At 39.6% G+C, this 22,954-nt stretch overlaps 1 protein-coding gene across 2 annotated transcripts in view; it reads left to right on the top strand.

The window, feature by feature from the left end:
- Nucleotides 1–22,954, top strand: part of HSPA12A (heat shock protein family A (Hsp70) member 12A) — a 92,493-nt gene that overhangs the window by 43,755 nt on the left and 25,784 nt on the right. For both annotated transcript variants that reach the window (XM_027812169.2, XM_055720730.1), the window contains 5 exons: nt 1,695–1,780; nt 4,015–4,142; nt 10,610–10,796; nt 12,289–12,393; nt 15,856–15,972. In XM_027812169.2, coding sequence (XP_027667970.1) covers nt 1,695–1,780; nt 4,015–4,142; nt 10,610–10,796; nt 12,289–12,393; nt 15,856–15,972 — 623 coding nt within the window. The remainder of the gene's footprint in view (nt 1–1,694; nt 1,781–4,014; nt 4,143–10,609; nt 10,797–12,288; nt 12,394–15,855; nt 15,973–22,954) is intronic.

Below are 22,954 nucleotides of genomic sequence, written 5' to 3' on the forward strand. Positions count from 1 at the left end.
TCAGGAATGGCAGCAGGATTCAAGGAACATGTTTTGTTATTAATTCTCTCTCTCTTTTTTTTTTTTTTTTTTTCCTGTGCTGAAATATTGCTCTTCAGTTCTACAAAAAATGCCATATCAATGGTACAAAAATTAATCTGTTTTGAAAAGAGGATGAAATGGCACAAAGGAGGTTGATAACAGCATCTGAGGCTGATAACAGCATCTGATCCAAATATATCTTAAGAAACAGAGCAGATTCTGAGTTTGTCACATTTGACCTGTGGCTTTTTGTACTTCACCACAAGAGGAGTAACATAATATATTCTTGAAGAACTTGTACAGGAAGTGTGAATATTTTGCTTCTGCAAATGCTTCTGAAGATCAGGCTGAAGATGCATATTATAACTTGAATACAAATAAACACTGTTACGAGAGCTATGGAGGAAGATTTTTTTCATGTGGGAAGATTATCCTGTAGTTGGCTGCTGCAGAATTTTTTGCATCTTCCCTGGAAAACAACACATATTTGATTACTAGGAGTGACAGGTTTCTTCATTAAGTAGCTCTAAGGTTGTTTCTTGGCCAGCAGTTCCTGTGTCATCTTAGAATAGTGCTCTGACTTGTCAGTCATCTCTAGGAATTACATGCTGTGCATAAATATGCATTTTATTGTGTGATGCATCCAAGTAGGTAGTAAAATATGTTGAAATGTATTATTTAATATTTATTATGGTTATTAATCTTTACAGACATTAAATAATTCTGCATTGTATCTAATTAGCTTATATTCTACAGAAGAGAATTAAGCAAACTCAAGGCTTAAATTTGGGGGCAGGGAGGTATGAGCATGGACAGGGCATGTGGTACCTTTTCTATATTCCATTTTGATAAACTATTGCAGTGTTCATAAGATAATAAATATGCATCAATCTGAGTCATCAGTGATTAATTATTTCAGTAAGCTATCTCCTTTTCTGTCATCAATGGGGTAAACACAAGAGGGAAAAATACAAATGGTGCATTTTACAGTATTTGTCACTCACTTGGTATGTTCCTTTAAATGAAATTCCAGTATTGTATGCAGGGTAGAAATATTTCTTTGATGATTTGTTAATAATACTTTCCTTTTTCCCAGCTGGATTCTGTCCTGCAGTAATATTAACAGCTGCAAGATATTTCAGTACAGAGTGTATTGAAGAATAAAAACAGAGACAGTATCGGAAAAGTTTCAGAATAAAGGCTCATGATGGGATCATTGCAACTTATTCTTACTGTGTTGTCAAATCAATATTATTTCCTCTTTTTCTCTTAAAATGACTGTCTTTTTTGAATTCACAGCTTGTGTTTAGTCTCTGCATGCATACATTTAAATCTTAGGCCATTAGCTTGAGTGTATAGTGTTCAAGCTGCTTGTATCAACTATGACTTCTGAATATATTTAGGAAGACTTAAAATTCGACATGGTAATTTAATAGGCAAAAGAATGAAAATTAGTCATGAAGGTCAGATAAACATTTTAAAACCAAAACTGCAGTTGCTGAGTCTTAGCATGTTGTAAGGGCAAAAAATACATTTTGTGTGGTGGCTGTGGAATTTGCTTTCTTTTTTAGCAGATTTGTTTCAACAGGAAAATAGTGTAGCAGTATGCAAAGCAACTGTCCTGTTGTAGTCATTCTGCTTACTGAGACTGAAGACTTTTTGTTTCCTTTCAGATGCAGTTTCCACATCTGCTTACTCATCACCAGCCAAAAGTTTGGGAGACCCTGGAATAACTCCACTGTCTCCGTCACATATTGTGGTAAGAAATGCATTCTTAACATATACTGTATGTTGACATTATTTTCTCCTGCCTGTTTAGTGGAACATAATTTTTAAAAAAAGTTTTAATTTCCTCCCATAACAATCCCTTTCATGCTCTCCAGAGTCTTTAAGTTAAATTTTGGTCACACTGGGGCTGGCGGCAGAGATCTCATTCATTTCATTGGGATCCTGGTTTTGCTTTTTTTTATTTGTCTACTTGCTGAGCTCATAGATTTGCTCTGCATATTTTTATATCAAATACAGGGGCTTCTTGATCCTCCGGGTTCCCAAGTTCTGTCCCTGTCTTTATCAGTGATTTGTTTAGGCAGCCCCTGAAAGGTGTCATTCTGTTCAGAAAAAAAAAAGATCTATGGTACTCAACAGTAAAATACAAATTTTACTGTTCTCTCCCAACAGAGACTCAAAATAGAACTGCTTTAGTTTCTTAAGGAAAATAGCCACTTCTGTAAGCTTTTAAAAGCAAGCAAATGTCCCATAAATGTAGTATGTTTTAATCCCTTGTACATCATGCTCATTTTGTTGGTAAACTCCCATTAAAACTAAGTCCCATCTGTTTTTAAGATCATCTGCATCATGTGTAACACAGTATATGCAGAGTGTATGTCTTGATATTGCAAGGAATCATGTTCAGAACACATTGCTACACTTGTTGGATTTCTTCCTTGGTTTTCTGAATCAAGTTCAGAGTTGTGCAACACCCCTCTTCAGGATTTCCAGAGTCCTCTCTCTGGAAAAAATTTTTGCTTTTATTCACTTCTTTCTCTATATACTCCAGAACTTTTATTTCTCTCTATTGATAAATTTATGTCCTCTTTCGGTTAGATTTGCTCTGTAAACTCTTTGAGGAAGACATAAATAACCTATTGCCCTAGTTGAAAAGCTTTTTTATTAGGAGAATCCAAGCAAGTCCTTCATTACTTGAGACCAAATTATATTACTCTCATTTCTCCATTTTAAGTAGCAGGCCTATGGGATGATCTTGGGAAATGTAAGGGTACAGCAGAAAGGTCCTGGAAGTAGCAGGCATGGAGGGAACAGAGATATGCGAGGAAGATGGTGGAACACTGCTCATAGAGTGAGGACATTTGACAGTTCCTCTGTAAAAGATAACGATTGCTTCAAAATGTTAATGAGAGTACAAGCTGAGCAGCAGTGGTGGAGGATTCAGCCAAGACCCGTACAGTATTAAGTTGATGAGTCTGCTCCGTGGTGGTTTTGCCAAAACGCGGTGTGTGCAGGCGGGTGTATTGCCTGCCTTCATTACTTACCTGCCTGTAGCGCACAGCCCTTTCACCGGCATTTCCACCTTGTTCTCTGCCAGTCTTGCTCAGCTGTTAGTGCTTTAACCACCGTCAGCATGTGAAGAGTAGTTCCTTGCTGTTCGTTACTTATTCCTCTATTATACAGGATTTATGTTAGGCAACAGCATGCTGGGGAGTGGTACAATTCTCTGTTTATTTATGTCAAGCTTTATTTCATGTCGTTATGATTTGGGCCATAACCGTTCTACCTCTTCTAATTAACATTCCCATGTTGCCCTTGATGGTGCTTTTCAGGGGTTGCAGGATTACAGGTAAAAGGCAGGGAGAAGGATCCAAATTCACTATAACCAGCTGAACAGCTTTCCACATTCTAGTACAGACAGGAGTAAATGGATAAAAAGCTTATTGCTTTTATCCACGGGGTAAAAAGCTTATTGCTGTATTGGGGGTTGTTCTGTCTCCACTAGTTTTAAATGGCAGTACCTCATGTTCAAGGTTATGACATAGTTAACTCTTAAAAACACCAAATAAGTCCCAAATATACCACACTGACGAATATAAACATATTCTTCACTTGATCAATTTAAGGAAAAAACCCAAACAAAAAACAAAACACAGGCCCAAAACCAATAACCCAGTGTTCAGCCATAAGTTTTAATGATACAGGATAATAGCTATTCCAAAAAAGTGAATATGAGGAAACTCTTGATTCAGAAGGTAATGCATACAAGGCTCCAGCAAATATGCTGCGTTGTATATGAAATTTCCACTGCCATTGGAATGTGCAGCTATCTGGTACCAACTTCGGTCACAAATGCAGCTTAAGGAGGTCCTTATTTTCACTGAAGAGATATGCATGTCTCAGGGAGCAGAAATACTGAAGGGTAAGACAGGTTGCAGTTATTCTAATCAGTGACTCAGTGTCTGTTTTGCTTCTGCTATTTAACAGAAGGACTCTGATGCAGAGGATGCTGTAGAACAGTTATTTCTTGTTGTTGTGGCTATTGATTTTGGCACAACATCCAGTGGCTACGCCTACAGCTTCACCAAGGAGCCAGAATGTATTCATGTAATGAGGTAAGGGCTGCAATGCAGCATTTGGTTTTCGATTGTGATAACATGGGTTGTCTGCAGTAGCTCTAGACATTTTCTACAGGAGTCTAAAGTGTCTAGATTTGTCTAGCATTGCCACAGTCCACACCTTTCTCACAGTTACAGGGTTTTTTCGTGTTTTACTGTATTCTAGCTTTAATATAATCAATGTGAATGCATCCTCTCTATTCTTTTCTGAGTTTACAAGATGACGTGAATAAAAGGAGGGATCAGTGAGTATTTAGAACTATTCAGGGAGCAGTACTAATTATTAAATCTGGATGCCCTTATCTCAGAGGTCGAGAGAAACTACACATTTCTTAAGGGTCATGGCATTTCCCAGGAGCTGCCCGTCCCCTGGAATCATGCCTGTGTACAGTTATGTGTACAATGTTTCGTTACTTGCACCCAGAAACTGGTAGTTCATTTGGCTAATACAAGTTTTTTAGCATTAAATTTGAATAAAATCTCTAGTAACAAACCAGTGATACTGGGAAATAAGCAAGCAAAAGGCATGAATTTGAGAATTAAGGTTAGATGTGCAAGCTGTACTGTATCATATGTATGTAAGGAACAAACTTTAGATGCTGTTATGTAGGGTTTTTTAGTTTTTTATTTCATGACTAAATCAACACAATATGAATTTATGCATATAAATCTAATACAATCACAAATGCAAACCCTGTTATGGCAGATACCTGAAAGGATTGCCCTACAAACCATTTTTATAGTGTTTTATAGTCTTTTTGAAAAGTTTTTTTTAGAACTAAACCCCTGTACAATTCTTATTAAAGTATCTTTAAAACTACTGTATTGTAAAAAGACCAAGATAATAGCTAATTTCAGATATAAACAAGGTATGTGTAAAAAGCATACCCGTAGAAGTTCTTCTGAACAAAGCTGCTGTTGTAGCAGTAGGTGATGTACTTTTTCCAGCACTGTAAGACTGAGAACAAAAGGGCAAAAAGACTAACTTGCTGCAGTCCAGTGTGATTTACTGTCATTTTTCTAAGCAAAGATGCTAGCTGAAGGCAGCTCTTAAATCTCAGCAGGCAGTGTTAATTGTGCAGTCAGCGTGCACATTTGGTTTGTATAGAGTTGCAAAGTATTTCAGAGGTCAAATGCAACTGATCTGCAATACCGGCTGAAGGGAGGTAAATTTTGGAGTGGTATTATGCTGTCCAGTTGCAAAGATACCTACCGTTTTCAGTATGGACACGTAAATGCTTCAAGGTATTTTATGCATCTCATCCATCTATTGTTCTCTGAAGGGCATGGGAAGCTGCACGAGGCCAGGAGTCAAAGGACAGGCCATGTTTCTGGCTTAGACAGGTTACAGGGTTGCCGGGTTGGAACCTGTGTTTATCAATTTCTGTTCTCTTTTGACAGCAATTAATTAATCAGATTTCTTAAAGAAGTTTACAAAATTAGGGAAGATATCTCTGAAGCTGTGCCTGAGCAAGCCTAAATCCTGTGTACTGTGTTGTTCCTGTAATCTCTGTGGAGATTTTCCTAGGTGAAATCACTGCTGTTTCTAGGGAAGTCCTTTCAGTGCTTTGGACTCAAAATTTTACCTTAGGACCTGATTTTGCCACAGGGTTCACACTATACTGCAGTGAATTACAGACTAGATTCTCCTTTCAGAGTATCTGGCTTCTTGCTGTAGATCACTGGGACACTGAAGTCTATAGGTGCTGTATGGCCAGCTGAGAGATTCCAAATCTTAATTGATATTTTACTACTTATGGTTCAAAACACTGTATTTTCTTCCTTATGCAATAATGGTACCATGATTGTGATTTCAGACCTGTGTAGATATTATTTAGTAATGTAAAAAGAAATGAAATGTATTAATTTATATATATTTCCAACAGAAGGGAGGATACCTCTTTGAGGGGGAAATGTATTCAGGTTTCCAACAGGTATTTCTAACAATGGAAAACATTTTAATACAAAGAATAGTATTTTTTATTATATATTTTAAATAAATATTGCTGGCAGGGAAGGATTTTGGGAAAGATATAGCTGAAACTGAGTTAGGAAATAATGTATATCATGTTTTTATATATATTTATATATCGATACTCATAAAATCATGAAATTCAGTGGTGTATGTATCAAAATAAAGCTTCAGTAGTTCAGAAGGTATTAAGAAATTCAAACTCTGTATATAATGAGGCTTACATGTAGGATAATTTACAAATATTTCAGCAGAGTAAATGTAATTTCCCGCCTGCACTCGAGAATGTTTACATTAAAATAAAGCATTCCAGTGATGCACGGTCCTCTTTGCTTCCTAAGATTTTTTCCTTGTTACTGTTGATCCTTTCCAGACATTTAGATTTCTGGCTGCCTTTTAACAAAGCTGCTTTTCTGTAAATAGCTCAATGAAGGTTAAGATGGGTTTATTTGGAAGGTCCTGCTTCAGCAAAGAGTGAACACACAGGGCTTTAGTACCAAGTGTGAATGTAGAGTCAGCAAAGGCATGATTCTAGTGTGATTAGTAGACAGTCATGTTTTTGACTGTGTGTTTATTTGCTGTAATGCCCAGTACTAAAAAAAATGAATTTATAAGCAGAGTTCTTGAAGCATACACTTTGCTTTAAATGTGTAAGTATCCTCCTCACTCATGTCGGTAGTCTAAAGCACATGTTTGGAGTTGGGCGTATGTTTCTAGATGAGTAATGATTGACTTCACTTTGATTGCATAATGTTAGTTACTGTTTTATCAATTCTAGGTAATACTTCCCACTTGTAAACCCTTGCTAGTTCCCAATGACTTCTGTAAAGATAGTTGTGGTTACCTTCAGGCTCTTGTTTCAGAGTAGAAGTGTATGTTATAACGAGTGCTATTTTCTGCTTACCTTGAGGCTGAGTAAATGCATAGGAACAGCCTGGCCATGAGTTCAGCAAGCACTTGAGCAGGCAGGGCAGTGCCAGAGTCATAATGAAAGCCCGTTTGGTGCTGTAGAATGGGTTAACTACAACTCCTTTGGAGGGAATGTGCAAGGCCTTGCAGAGTTTTTAAAAACTCCTATTGATTTATATGCACTTATGTGAAGTTATAAATGTTTCAGCTGCTGGTTAAATTGCAACAAACTGAATGTGAGTATTTCACAAATGGAGAAAAATAAATGGGAAAACCACATGTGATTATGAAAAAAATCACAGCCTGTCTTTGGAAGGAGGGAGAATGCGGGCTTTTTTCAGTGTAACTTTACTTCAACCTTCAGGTTTTCCTTTATCCTTCTCTTCCCTTCTTGGCAGCCATGTGCTTGCCTTTCTTTGGTGTACATGCTTGCAGTGGCGTTTGGCTACATTTTGATGATCCCACTGCTTCGTTTCCTTGACTGTTATGCTGCAGCTCTGGATCAAATTCTCATCACTCTGCAAGGATCGCTCTCTTTACTCTGTTAGCCAGACTCCTGTGTGAGGAAGGGCATTTCTCTAACCTTAGCATAACCTTGCGATCCTTTCCACACTAACTTTTCTCTTGTCTCAGTTCCCACTTTTCCTAGATACATTCAGATCATCTGTGGCTATAAACGGGTCTATGCTGCTCTGTTGAGCTACTCCACTTTTTATCAGCCTAGGAACTAGTCTCATGTCTGCATTTGAGCAGAAATCTACCTTGGGTTTTGCTTGAATATTTTTAGTTCTGACTCGGCTTTGAGAAGGTATTGCCCACATGCCAGAGTACTTCTGGCTCGTATTAGTCCATGCTTTTACTAGGCATTTCCATATTTTGGGTTTTTGGTTTGGTTTTTTTTTTTCCCTGAGAGCATTATTACCATTGTTTTGCCTGCATTGGGACCATGAACAAAAACTGCAAATGAAGGTGCTGAAATCCTAGCCTTACTGACTAGAAGCCTCCACTAAGTGGAGTGAGGCTAGGGCTCCACCTCAGCAGAGTGTCACAGTCAGGATTTACTATGCACGTGCCTTTGCAGCTGCTTCTTTCTAGAAGAGATGTCACACAGGAATACTTTTAAATCTCTGACTGCAAATGGTAGAGTTGGACTTCCCCTTCTGTTTCTTTATTGCTCTTTCGGTGATCGAACTGTAGTACAGGCTGAGAACTTTAGAATGTGCTGAGCAATTACCATGTCTAGTTTCAGTCAGAAACTCATCAGGAAGTAAATAATCCAGTTCTCTAGGTGGCTTTGACAATTTCAGCCCATACCACTGAGCATCAATTTATCCTCATTTAAACTGCACCTTAAGTGTACTTATTCCGGAAAGAAAAAATGCACCTAGCCATAATGAAAAACAAAGTAGTATTGTTATTAGCCATGTCCTATTTATGGAATTTCCCACCAGTGACTCACAATGAATAATTAATGTTTCCAAGCAAAAATGATACCACTCTGTCTCCTCTCTGCTTGCAGCAGGTGTGTGGGATTTAAGTCTGGTGAAATAGGCAGTGTTTTCTGCTCAGGGGCTGTGGGATCCCAACTTCTTCACATTGGAACCGTATGTTCGCTGTGACACCTACTCAAAAGATTTTGACGTTGACCAAGTACATTTCTAGCAGGAGGTTAGAAGAAATGATCTGGAGCAGAGCCCTTGCCAGCTGGTAGTAGCTTGGGGGCTGAGCAGTGGTACTAGGGAGGTTTAGGCAAGTTTTTTCCAAGTGGTTGAAGGTGGAAATCATTCCACTTCTCACGCTGTTTCTGCTTTCAGAGCAGAGGAATTGTCCTCCACACTGAAGTAAATTCACAGATATGTGATTCCCTGCCATTGCTGCTGGTGGTGGTACAAAAAAGGGTGGATTTTGCGCTGTTTGATCTAGTTGAATGGTCTGAAGGGCTCCCAGCACTTTAGAAGATCCTGTTCCTTGTTCCTTTGCCAAGTATTAAGCCCTTAGATTGCAGTTTTCCATGTCAGTTGCCTGCCCTGGTCTGGAGGTCAATTGCTTCAACTGTTTCTGAGAGTGAAATGGAAAAGATTTTTTTTTTTTCCTTTGTAAACTTCCTGTGTCACATAAACAAGTACCACAGAAACAAGGCAACCTTTTTGTGCTTCAGAACAAGGGCTTTGGCAGTAGTATATTAAGTGTGTTTTGCTATCTTTAGAAGAAAGCAATCAACATGTGGTTTAATAATGAATGAATGCAGTTGCCCGTGTGATCTTAACTTGGCTCCTCTCTGAGTGGTGTTATGGTTATGTTTGATAGCATAAACAGATCTTTCCACCAATGCCTTCTTAAGAAAATGTTTTCTGGTGATTGTTTCCTGTGCTGAAAGTATTTCTATGTAGAGTGAGGTTTAACAGTCATGCCCAGGTTTCTTGTTCTTCCATTCTACTTTTTATGTGATTGAAAAGTGAGAAGACAGGAATGCTCACAGCTGGCTCTGTGGTACAACTGTGTACTGTCTGACCGTGATTTCTACTGTCTGACAATTTTCTACTTTCGTCTCACTGTGCCCTGCACACCCCCCCACACCCCCCCCACACCCCCAATTTCTGCTTCTGGATGTTCTCATATTTGATGTTCTTACTGATTTCCTTATCCATTCCGTGCAACAAGCTTTGTTTTGCTTTCATCTTAACACTTTTGTGCTTCTTGTGTCTTCCTGAAGATAACTTCACAGTCTTGATAAGGTAGGATAGCTTTATTCACTGCTTTAGTGGATGGTAGTGAGGGGAATGTTTTGGTGCCTGTAACGTATTTGGGGATTGGGGGAGTCTACTTCGTTTTTGAGAGACTAAGATTTTTACAGCATTTTGGTCATTTCAAACACAAAATCCATCAACTTCAGGTGAGCAGAGAGTGGAATGCAGAGAGTTCAACAGCTGCAGACATGTCTTCAGAGTTTCAGGTGAAGACACAGGCACATGATCAGATGTTGGTTGAACTGGCTTGTCTTGCTTCATAGAGCGTTCTGTGACAAAAAGAGGGATTTAATCAACTTCTCCAGAGTGGTGTTCAGATTACTTAAACAGATCCCTAAATCCAAATGGGGGAAATATCCTGTACAAATAAGCATTCATGGAGTTGGACTGACGATTGGATAGGCCACGCAATTTGAAGATTTGGTTTTTCATGAATAGTGTTCTTGGATAATTACTTGATTTTTTTCCTGCACAATATTTATTACATACATACACTTAGTTTGCAAATTCAAGTGCAAAACTGTTTCCTTGCTAATTGTGTATGGCTTCAGGGAACCTGTATTCTTACCAAAGACAGAGTATGATTATGTCCTTAAAAATTATACCACTAACTGCAAAATATATTGAGTTATCTGAAATGAAAATTACAGTCCTCTTTTCTTTGATGTGAAAAAAACCACTTGATTTTGGTATTATAAGGATTGAAATTAGTATCTTTGGAGGGGAAAGCAGTCTGTGCAATCTGCCACCACTTTGTTTTTCTCACGGTATGCTATTTTTTTCTGCTGCTCTAAACATTAGTATCACTTACTGAAACTGTTTCACTTGTTGGATAGACGGTGGGAAGGTGGAGATCCAGGCGTATCCAACCAGAAGACACCAACCACTATCCTCCTAACACCAGAGAGAAAGTTTCATAGCTTTGGGTATGCAGCAAGAGATTTCTACCATGACTTGGATCCCACCGAATCAAAGCACTGGTTGTATTTTGAAAAGTTTAAGATGAAGCTACATACCACTGGTGTAAGTATTAACCAATTTACCTGGATAATTGTGCATTTGCTACTCGAATTATCTTCCTGTGGACAGTACTACGTTTTTGCCTGAGGATTGTCAAATAGATATGAGGCAGCTTTATTTCTAAGTTTAAAGAGTAAATAAAATGAAATGAACTCTTCAGTTAACACTGTGATTTGGTTTGCCTCTCACTGCATTTGGCAAGTGTATTTTGTCAGCCTTCTTTCTAGATCTAAGTTCATTATCTGCTTTGCTGTTGTCATTTAACCCCAGCCAGCAACTAAGCCCCATGCTGCTCGCTGACTAACCCTGGTGGGATGGGGGAGAGAATCAGAAGAATAAAAGTGAGAAGACACATGGGCTGAGATGCAGTTTAATAGGTAAAGCAAAAGCCACGCATGCAAGCATAGCAAAGCAAACCAAGGAATTAATTCACTGCTTCCCATCAGCAGGCAGGTGTTCAGCCATCCCCAGGGAGGCAGGGCTTCATCACAGGTAATGGTTACTTGGGAAGACAAACGCCATCACTCCGAACGTTCCCCCCTTCCTTCTCCTTCCCCCTAGTTTATATGCTGAGCATGATGTCATATGGTATGGAATATCCCTTCGGTCAGTCAGGATCAGCTGTCCCAGCTGTGCCCCCTCCCAACGTTCTTGTGCCCTCCAGCCTACTCGCTGCTGGGGTGAGTACCACAAAAGGCCTTGGCTCTGTGCAAGGGCTGCTCACCGATAACAAAAACATCCCTGAATTATCAACACTGTTTCCAACACAAATCCAAAACACAGCCCTATTCCAGCTACTATGAAGAAAATTAACTCTACCCCAGCCAAAACCATCACATTTGCTTAGATCTTCACGTCCTAATTTTCCTGTTTGAAATTCACAGCTGTCTTGGGAATCTGCATGAGGTTGGTTTGTTCTATAAATCTAGTTAGAAAGCAGAGATGGAATATAAGAGCCATACTGAACTCTAGCACGGAGGAGCAAATTTAGTCAGAGATATTGTCAAAACCGCAAGTGCAAATCATGTTGTTAATTTGACATTGTTCCTACTGATGATATTTTTGTCTTTAATCCTTTCTAGATTTTTGGGACTTGGCCAGTACTTTCTGTATTGAGGTATTTTCTGATTTCATGTGTTGGTGGGAAGCCAGAAATCTATGCTTTTAACTCTGAACTTGGATTAAATCTCTTGTATATGCAGCTTTGTTGCAATTAATTACAGATACTTCTATTGTAATTATTTAATATTTAGTCCATACAGCTTTCTGCCTGAAGTTATCCGTAGACATCGTAGGTGTTTAAAACAGTCTAAAATAAGCAGCAAATGTCATGCTCCAGGAAATTCAAGTGATGAGTTGGATCCTCTTCAGAACTATTTTGTCACTTTTTCCTAACCAGGTGGATAATGAAGAGTTCCCTTTCCTCAAGCAGTGGGAATTAATTTAATGTTTACCTTTTCCTTTTAATAACCTTCAGTTATTTTCTTTCATGTAGAATCTTACTATGGAGACAGACCTGACAGCTGCAAATGGCAAAAAAGTCAAGGCACTTGAGATATTTGCTTACGCTCTGCAATTCTTTAAGGAACAGGCATTAAAGGTAAGGTAATGCTTCCTTATCTACATTTTCTGATTTATAATGGGTATAAATGTGAGCTTAACACTTCTAACCTTTCCAGGCTTTGACCTCAGTAGTATTTGATGTAAACAAAGCAAGGCAGCTGTAGAAACGCTAGGCAGTCTGTGGACTCTGGAGAGCTCACAATAGCCTGAAGTGATTTACCACCACACAGGGGAAGCTTGATTCACTAACAGTATCGCTGTGATGCAGAGTTCTGAATATCTTCTTACCAGCTTAAATATTTTCTATTGTTTTTTTCATGAAAAAAATGTGGATTTGAAACGGAAATTTAAAAGTGCAGGAGCTGAAGCTCAGGAATTAAATTTGAGACTGGGTCCTGTCCTCATCCCCTACACTGCTGCAGCTGGGACGATGCATTCTTCTGTGTTTACACAAGGTTGTCTCTCATGTTCATGAGTTGGCACTGTGAAATGCAAATAGGATGGGCACCTACCGATGTCACCTGCCCCAATGTAACTTTGTCTTCACTGATGAAGCAAAGCAGAGCTAGATGAGCTGGATTTATTTTGTAATAAAAAGGGTATTAGAAGCTCATTTATAATTTGGCGACTTGCATTTCACTGTAAGTCTGTACAAAGATGCCCTGCTGAGGAGTACAAGCTGGCTAACCTGGTGGAAATAGTGTAATTATGCCAGTGCAATGATCTGTGCAGGCCACTTGATTGCATTGAAAGATTCAGTATATTAGCCTGTGTGGAATTCCGCACCAGTGCAGATCTATAGCCTCCATTCCCCAAACCAACACAGGAACATTTTGGATAAGACTCCTTTATTCTGTTTTACACAGTTAAACTACAGTGTATGTGCCAAAGAGCCACAAGTAGGTTGTGGTATTTCAGCCCTGTGCTGACAATTTGCAGGGGTGAATTTCATGTTGTTATGCTGTGAGATAGAATCATTAAATTATTTAAATTGGAAAAGACCTTAAAAATTATTGAGTCCAACCATTCACCCAGCACTGCCAAGTCTATCACTAAACTGTGTCCAACTGTCACACCTACGTATCTTTCAAGTACCTCCAGGGACAGTGACCCAACCAGCTTCCTGGGCAGCCTGGTCCAATGCCTGACAACCCATTCGGTGAAGAAATTTTTCCTAATATCCAATCTAAACCTCCTCTAGTACAACCTGAGGCCATTTCCTCTTGTGTTGCTTGTTGTCTGGGAGAAGAGACCAACCCCCACCTGCCTGCAGCCTCCTGTCGGAGCTGTGGAGAGCAATAAGGTCCCCCTGAGCCTCCTTTTCTCCAGGTTAAATGCCCCCAGTTCCCTCAGCCGCTCCTCACCAGCCTTGTGCTCCAGCCCCTTCCCCAGCCCCGCTGCCCGGCTCTGGACACGCTGCAGCCCCTCCATGTCCCTCTTGTCGTGCGGGGCCCAGAACTGAGCCCAGGGTTCGAGGGGCGGCCCCACCAGTGCCGAGTACAGGGGGACGGTCACTGTCCTGGTCCTGCTGGCCACACTATTTCAGATACAAGCCAGGGTGCTGTTGGCCCCCTTGCCCCCCTGGGCACCCTGCTGGCTCCTGCCCAGCCGGCCATCAGCCAGCCCCCCCAGGCCCTTTCCCCCCAGGCAGCTCCCAGCCCCCTGCCCCAGCCCGCAGCGCTCCCTGGGGCTGGTGTGACCCACGGGCAGGGCCCGGCACTGAGCCTGGTTGAACCTCATGCAGGTGGCCCTGGCACATCGGCCCGGCCTGCCCAGACCCCCCTGCAGAGCCCCCTGCCCCCCGGCAGGCCAGCACTGACCCAGCTTGGAGTTGTCTATGTTATTTGGTTGCCCTGATCCTGAATGCATGTTTATGGAGAAAATCTAACAAGCATTAGGGAGAACCAATAAGTGAGACAGACATCTGTAAGGGGTTTAATTTGTAAATTCATACTGTGTTCTGGTGGACTACCACCATTTATCTTGCCATTTTTTTTTTCTCCTTCTGTGGCTGGTGTTAGTAGGGAAAATACAATTTATTTTCCATTTGAAATGTTGCAATGCTCATTTATTGTAATGCTCTTCTTGGGTCACAAGATTGTTTTTTGTATTCTTTTGTGAAATACTTGTCTCCAGTGAACAGTTTTAGAGATTTAAAATCTCATGTAAACAGTCAAATGCGAGCTAAGTGCCATTGGGTTCAAATGCACCACTGTATTGTCAACGTAAGCATAATAGTTGCTGGGTCAAATCAGAATATTCATCCAAGCAAGCATTGTTTAAAATAGCCTTGTTGTTAAAAACTAACCTCTTTTGAATGGGGTTAATTTAATCTCTGTGAGACCTCAGTCTATTTTTTATGGCTACAGAGAAATAACGCTACCATTACAAGTCCAATTTCTCATCTTGTCAAAGACTTTTTTAACTAGATTTTGGGGCTGATTGTGGAGTCACAGACTTGAACCTGTGCATAGTTTGGGGAAATTCGTGGTGAATATGAATCCTGTATATTTGCTGTGTTGCCTGTTCAGGGCTACATCCTTTCTTGATGTTAATAAATAAATCCTTGTGATTTCTGAGTGTTTCCTGAATTTAATTAGACAAGCACTGTAAACAAACTATTACTTTGGACTATAATCTATCCATTCTTAGTGCCCTACGTGCAGTATAAAGGTACTACTTTTCTAGCATGGATATTTTGAACGGCGGCATAGCTAAACAAACACCACACCTTGGCACAGCACATGCAGGAACATTTTTTTACATTCTAAAGGCCTGTTGTTCACCTTTCTGAACCTTTGCCTGTTTGGATGGAGATTTAGATAGGACATATGGTAATGACATTTTACTTGGAACCTTTCCCAAAACATGTCAGTATATCACCTAATTTGCAAATGCAGTACAGACTTTCCTCTTTTTAAGGGGGGGAAAAAAAGGACAATAAAAGAACTAAACTGGTCTTGAATGTTTGCTTAAAGCAAAATTTTCAAGGAGCAATTGGTCATTTTTTTGGAAAGGGTTTCACTTTCCCTTGTTAACTCAGTTGTAAAAATTTGATTTAAAGTAAATGGTGTATAAAGAAGTCATTGAAAAATCCAGAGTGTAAAACATAATATTCATCAGTGATACCTCAAATATTTTTCTGTGTATTAATCAAGATGCAAGTGTGAATTCTTCAAGCTAACAGCAAGACTAAGAACGTACATAAACGTTCTGTAATATTCAGTGGTGCATGAGGTGTTTTTGGAAAAACTAACTTTTCTACTTCATGTTCACCAGTAAACTTTTCTATAGGCCTCCTTGAGAAAGCATCAACCCTAATCCCAGTTTTTGGCATAGTAAAGCATTGTTGACAGGTTGGCAATAGTTCTGATTTGTAGCGTAGATGTAACAGGAAAAAAATGGGAAAGTTACTGTTATTAGAGCCAGCAGAAAATAATGCTTTCTTCTAAAGTTGACGCCCATCATTTTGGATTCACCTCTTTTTCCTTTTATTTAGGAGCTCAGTGACCAAGGAGGCTCGGACTTTGAAAACACGGAAGTAAGATGGGTCATTACAGTGCCTGCTATTTGGAAGCAGCCTGCAAAACAGTTTATGAGACAAGCTGCCTACAAGGTAAGATTGCAGGCTGAATGTAAAAATGCCCCTTTAAAGCTCTAGCTGATAGGCTAAATGATAAAATGTATTTGGGACAGTTAGCTCTAGTATAAACTGTATAGAAATGGGCTAGAAAAAGAGTCAGACTAGAAACACTGAAAGAGGAGTTAGCTCTACCAAGCAGTAGCTTTAAGTCATACATACTCACTTCTTAAATACCTTTTTCTTTCTGTTCGCTTTTATATATTGGTGTCCCTCACTGCAGACTGTGATGGTTTAGTCATCTTGTATGCTGTATTCCTGCTGAATTCAGTGCACATGGAACAGATGCAGTTTTGAGACCCAAGGGAAAGCTGATTTTAAAATACTGGACGCAGGTTTTGGTTTTTTTTTTTATTTTCTTTAGGTCATCACAGACTTTTAAAGCAAAAAAAAAAAAAATAAAAGGAAGAGAAAGGAAAGCAAAGAGCCTCCTCGGTGGGACTTTTTTTCCAGTTCCCATTTTCCCACAGTAGGAATGAAAGGACTGTGAACTGGATAATCTGGATATAAAATTAAATTTAAATGTTATTTTCACCAGTACAGGGTTTATCTGCATTTAACTCTTTCCCCTGAAACTCCCCCAAGTATGTGCTCTTTCGTTATGACTGCCACAGTTCGTGTCTTTAATACATGAGATGTACACATTCTTCTTTTCATCAGGATTTCCATCTTCCGTTGTTTGTTTTTTTTTTTTAATTTTATTTTATTTTTGGTCAGACTCTTGCGTAACCCATTGGCAGCAGCTATGCGAGGCAATTTGTAAAATATCTAGTAGTTCATTAGTAATTCTCAGAGTGCTCCTGGGAAGCACCCAGTTTTTTCTAACACTGTTTTTAACTATCTCTAATGTTGAGCAACATTTTTCTTAACAGTCTTTGTTTGGGATTGCTAATGCTAGTGCCAGAAGCAAAACACTCTTAAAGTTCTGATGGAAGGACACTGTTGTAGGTAAATCTGAAACACTAGAGACCCATTTGTTATCTTTGTATTATTGTTGTCTGCCTGCTGTCTGTGTGCATGTGTGCTCGTGAACTGGGAGCTGTGTAAGGAGCAGGGCAGGGAAAGGTAGATCTCTTGGCATTTCTCACTTGTGGCGCAATGGAATGTTGTTAATTAGTGTCTGTGTCTGTGGTTGTGTCTGTGGTTGTGTACTTTTATCAGCAAGCTTGATAAACAGCAAGGACTGACAAGGCTTTTAACTCGGGGTGTGTGATCAATTACTGGAAAACAAGAGTTTATGGAAATAATTGATGTTTACTGGACACATGGTTGATTTTTTTTTAAATAATGGGGATGAAGAAAGAAGTGCAGAAAACTGAGAATTCAGCACTGCCATTCAGTCTTTCAGATTCCTATTGCTGGATCCAAAATGTTCCTCAAACCGGTGTGTACAGATGGATCAGAAGTTGCAGCTCTTGGTGCTAGCTATTGGAACATGCAAGCATCTTGAAAAGCAGAGCTTGTTGTAAGAGTAATCGGGGCACTGAGTAGAGAAACGTGTGAAAAGGCAGTTTTGTTAAGGGAAAGACACTGAAGTACAACCACTAGTCAAGGTGAGAGTTAACTAGTGGGAAATGTTAATGAGCTGTGGAAATCTGCTTGAGTAATCTGTGGCAAGTGACATATCTCTAAGAGAACAGAAATACTAATGGCTTCAGCCACTGGTTCACAATGTGAAGCGCAGCCTCTCTGGGATGGTTAAGTAGTTGCCTAGGCAAAGCTAAATACTGCACGGAATTAATAGAGACAAGTAAGAAGTGTTGTAGATCTGCTTCTGCACTCAATGTCAATCAGCTTCTGTACAGTCTGCAATCTCAGTGCATCTCTGACATCCCCTCATATCTGTCTTGCTTTAAACAAAACATTGCTAACCTGGAATTCTTAATTTGCCCACGGGCTCCTGTGACAGCCCCTTCCAGCTGCTGCGCTGCTTTCTCATTTCAATGAGTAATCTGGGTGTTCCCTTCAGCCCACAGTTCTTCCTCTCTCTTTCCATCCAGCCTATCGAAATCCTGCTAATTCTGTCTGCATGACAGCTTTTCCTGTCTCTACATACCACTGAGCTTCCATCAAAGCTGTCGCTGGTTTTGCATCTTGGTTACTGCAACATCATTTCCTTGGCTTTGGCAACTGCAATCTGGTCTGTTTTGTATCTCTTCAGAATATTGCTGCTAAAGGGTTTTGTAGCCTCATGTTTGACAGGATAACAACCCTCATTGGGCTTTTTCATCTGTGTCATCTCAGACATAAGCTGCATGTCCTGGAGATGAACATCTGTAATGCTAACTCATTTTCTTCCTTTGAAACCCTCTCTAAAATGCTGTTTTTTTCATGCCTACAAAAACTTGACTGTGATTAACATACTGATACGTGAAAACTGCTTCTTGCTGTTATCCTGCCTGCCCCAGTTGTATTCATGTGTTGTGCTGCTTGTATCCTTAACTCTTGTTATACTTGAGCTGCTACCTCTTTGAAGCAGGTATTTGTTTATTCTCATTTGCCTTGCTTCCTGGGACCTCCTGAAGAACTCGGTTTGGTAGGCTGTAGAAAGCTGCATGTCTTTACAGCTTCACTTTGCTGAATCATAATTGCTTTATTCCTGAATAACAGTTCACAGACACTTCTTGCTGTCCTTCATGCTTAATTTCTATGTGTCCAGGGGTAGTTCTAAAGCTGTGTGACACTTGCTGAGGTCTGGTCACACTTGGAGAGAGCTCTGTGATGAGAGCAGAGCGTTATCTCAGGAGGACGAACTTTGGTTTAAGTTTCCTTTCCCAAAGCATGTCTGCTGGAATGAAGTGTTCATTGTATCTGTGTTCATTACATCCTGAATAATGACTCTGAGGATACATTAGTCAGGTTTGCCATTGTCCCCACCAGTAAAATATAAGGCATCATAAACAGCATTAACTTTTCTTGTTTCTGTGTCCTATTTGTTCCGTTTCAAATTCTTTGCTTTGGTATAGTTCTGTCAGGAGTGCTGTATTTACCAGTATTAGAAGGAATCCCATTCTCGTGAAGAACTTGCATCGTGAGTAATAAATTCAAATTGCTCATATATTTGCTTATTCTGGAGACCTTGGCAGCATGGTCTGGTTGGACAGCGTGTGGAAGGACTCCATCCCACTCGTGTGGTGGGACCTACCCTTATTCTTGCCATAGCAGAAGCAGCCAGATGCAGCTACCTGCAGTGGCTCTGAGGTTTAGACCCCGACATGAACAGATAGCTTAGGTGTGGAGGCAAGCCAGTTCCTGCTCGTGAACGTGGCCTGGCACTTACAGCCTCATCAGAATGACGTGTGAACGTGGATACAAAACCAGGATTCCACCTCTGTGTCATCTGAGGTTCTACTGACACGAGAAAGTGTTTTGTTAGTCTTGTATTACTGATGACCAAAAAAAAAGCAAAAAAAAAAAGCGTGTGGCCACTAATGGAAAGATGAAACTCTGAAAGCGTTCAAGACCATTTGTGTAGAAATGCATTGAATCTGGGTAGGCATGAATACTTGGTTCAGTCTTAACAGCACTTTGGTATCTTAATATATTACTATAAGCAACACTTTTAATCCCTTATCGAAATGAAATTCAGGCGCTGTAGATTGTTTATTAGAGGGAACACAGGATCCAATATTCTTGGCAGAGTGTTTCTTTACAGTAAAGGCATTTTTCCAGCTCATCTTTCAATACACATTCTTTGGGCACAGTAAGCGCAGAGCAGAATCTACAGGCTGGAATTCCTTGAACATGCCAATAGGAATAAGGTTTTAAGGAAGAGTTTGGAGTGTGACAGGAGTATGTGAATGCAGAAGCTATAAAATAAGAAAATAAAACATGGCATACCAAATGTACTCAGGGCAGAGCAAAGGAAAGGGAAGGCTAGTGCATTTTCATAAGCTTGCCCAAAATATTCTGTAGGCTTACAAACATCAGTCAGCTCAACTGCTTAGAGATATTGAGGGCTATTTTATTTTTTATATGAACTGTTGATTTTGAAATGGCGTTCTAGAGCTCTGAAGTAGATCTATTTTTCAATTACAAATAGCAAGTAAAATAATTTGTATGATAAGCTCATATAAATAAACAGAGGCAGTCTAGGTTATAGGATTAAGCATGTGATGCTGGAATTCCAGAAACTTTTTTTAACCAGCTCTTATGCTGAATATCTATAAATGTCTTCACATCATGGAATGTGCACGATGAGAGTTATTTAACACATTGTGTTCCAGGGTTACATTACATTACATTGCTCTGTAGAAACCTTTGGAGAAAAGTAAACAAATTTGGTGAAAGAGTAATGTGACAACACATAAAATTCCTTGCTAATAAAAACATGATGTGAAGTATGTTTGATTTTTAAAAAGATTGCTAGAGACACTTAACCAGATTGATATCTGTGAAGCTGAGCTAAACTTATTCCTTTGTAAGTATTTTTTTTTATACATAAAACACACACAACTGAAATGTATTTGTCTAGGCATAGTGTAGCAGACTTCTGCTCTAAACTACATAAAAAGGCAGCGATGTTCAGCCGTAAGAACACAGGGAAGCTGGTGATTTCTTTGAAACAGTACTTGTTCATGGAGGCAGATGAGGCAGAAGTGTGCTAATGAATCAGCCTTCCTGAGAATTTGTAGCTTCTGGGGTTCTCTTGAGTCCATACTTTCACTTTTGTGATATTAGGATCTTTTTAATCATAAGAATTAAAACATTTATGAAGTGATATGTTAGGGAGGATTCTGCATCTTGTAGCTATATTTAATTAGGAAAGGATAACTAACTGAGGAGTGAAGATTAGAGAGAGGGAACTCAGCACAGTGGGGAACGTGTACTAATTGATCTCGGTTTACACATTTTAATTACCCAGGCAGGTTCACATGAAAGCAGAGGCATTTGACAAAGCCATCTGCTCATCCAGTTCTGTACATTTCTGTTTGTCCACTTCTGCAGCACAAGTTGGCGTATTTGGAGGTTTTCTTTTTATTTTGCTAAGCAAATAAAATAGGAGGTTTTCATAGCATTCTAGGTAAGAATAGGTTGATGGGTCTGTGTGTGTCTTACAAAGCTGTGGGAGTTGTTTCTCAGTATCTTAGAAATTGCCTGAAAGGTCACTGTAACACACAGAAATAGCCAAAAATTAGAATCTTCCCTCTGCCTGGTGGAAAGACTGTGCTAGATGGGGTTTTCCAGCCAAAAGAAGAAAACAATAGTTGGAAAGGCTTTGAACTGCAGTCAGGAGCAGTGGAGGGAGTGATAGAGGTCCACAAACAAATTTAAAGCAGTGTGGACAAGAACTAAAACTAGTACATAGGATTGTTTGTAATAAGTTCATAGAAAGGACGATGAAGGAGGATAATAGATCAGCCTAAAAGACATCTTAGATGCCAGTATTCAATTACAAAGAGGAAAGAAATACAAGCTGAAAGTGGAACTACAGTGAAAAATATTAAGGCAAAATCAGAAGGCCCAAGGTACAAAATAAGATGCAACCAATAGAAAATAGCAACCATATAGTTTTCTCAGCAAAACTACTCTCAGTCAGGGCCACTTGTGTCTCTTTAATAAAGTCAGCCTGAGCCACAAGGACCTATAATGAGGATATTTTGAAACAAAGGGGAGAAACCTGAGACACTTAAATAGGTTACTTAAATAGGAAGAGAGTCAGGCTTTGCTGTTGCGGTAACTGGTGTATGCCCATGGTACAAAAAGCATTTCTAGAATAATATAACATGAAAAATTGAAAAGCTTATGAGAATTTAATGGCTTCATTTTTCTAATGCACACTACTCATAAAACTTGCAACTAATGTCTTCCTGCACCTTGGGGGATATAATGTAATGCAGCAAAAAATTCTTAGTAATGCCACTTGGAGCTAAGCTTTCATTTACTTCACAAATGTGATCTGTGGCAACAGTCACTTGGGAGTGAGCTGCAGCAGCATCATGCTAGTGGAAATATGGACTCAATGCAACTGTGGTCCAATTTGCCATCAACCTGTCAAGAAGCACATCCTCTCCCTTAGCACGTTATTGTTTAGCAATATGTGAGTTAGCTAGCTTTAGTAATGCTAATTTGGATTTATTTGTGGTCCCAATACCCATGAAAATTTTGGAGGAATGAAAGGGCAGGGACACAACAAAACAAGCAATTTGGAGCTTTTTGTAGCGTGCTGTGCAAAGAAAAAGTTGGTGATTTCAGAGTCTTCTGGTTGTTCCTTGCCTTGTAAGGTTTCCAAGATTCTTCCCCTTAGAAAACTGTGTCTACATATCTGGGATTACTTCTAAGACCAGAATGTGATAGACTAGATGTGATGTCCTAAGTAAGGTCTGCTGCAATTATTGGTATTATTTTCTGTCTCACAAATGCAAGCAATCCTTGTCTCTCTCACAATGGCTCAGCCTTGTGCCTTGTCTGTGTGTTGCAAGAAATTATCTTTCTTTCTTATCATTGGTTCACAGAAGCTTTTTGAGGAATAGACACAGGTAAACTGCAGAACCTTTTCTGTGCATTGTAAACAAAAGTGGTTTTAATGCTGCTTCATGATTGGTAGCCACTGGTTGTAATTCAGATATTTCCTTCCTTATGTTCCACTTCCTCAAGGCCCGCTCATCAGCAAATGCTACAATACTAATTTCCAGTCCATTCTGCTCAGGCATCTGGTGTTGGATTCATCCATCTCACTGTTAAAACCTGTGTCATTTCTCCACAAACTACAGAGCTCTTCCCTAGAAAAGTGTAATTGGAAGAGGAAATTTTTGGATTTAAGATAGCAACTGGAATAATCCTCTCATCGTGCCATAAAGTGAAAGTGGTACTTCTGTATCTCTGTTTCTGCCTGGAAAGCAGCCACTTCTTGAAATTCAGTTCCAGCGAGCATCTTCTAAAGGCAGTGAAGAACAGACATCCCTCCTGGGGGTATGTCAGCTCTTATTTTCTGTCTTAATAAGGACAGCAGAATTTT

The sequence above is a fragment of the Falco cherrug genome, chromosome 9 (assembly GCF_023634085.1).
Source record: "Falco cherrug isolate bFalChe1 chromosome 9, bFalChe1.pri, whole genome shotgun sequence".
Taxonomy (NCBI): domain Eukaryota; kingdom Metazoa; phylum Chordata; class Aves; order Falconiformes; family Falconidae; genus Falco; species Falco cherrug.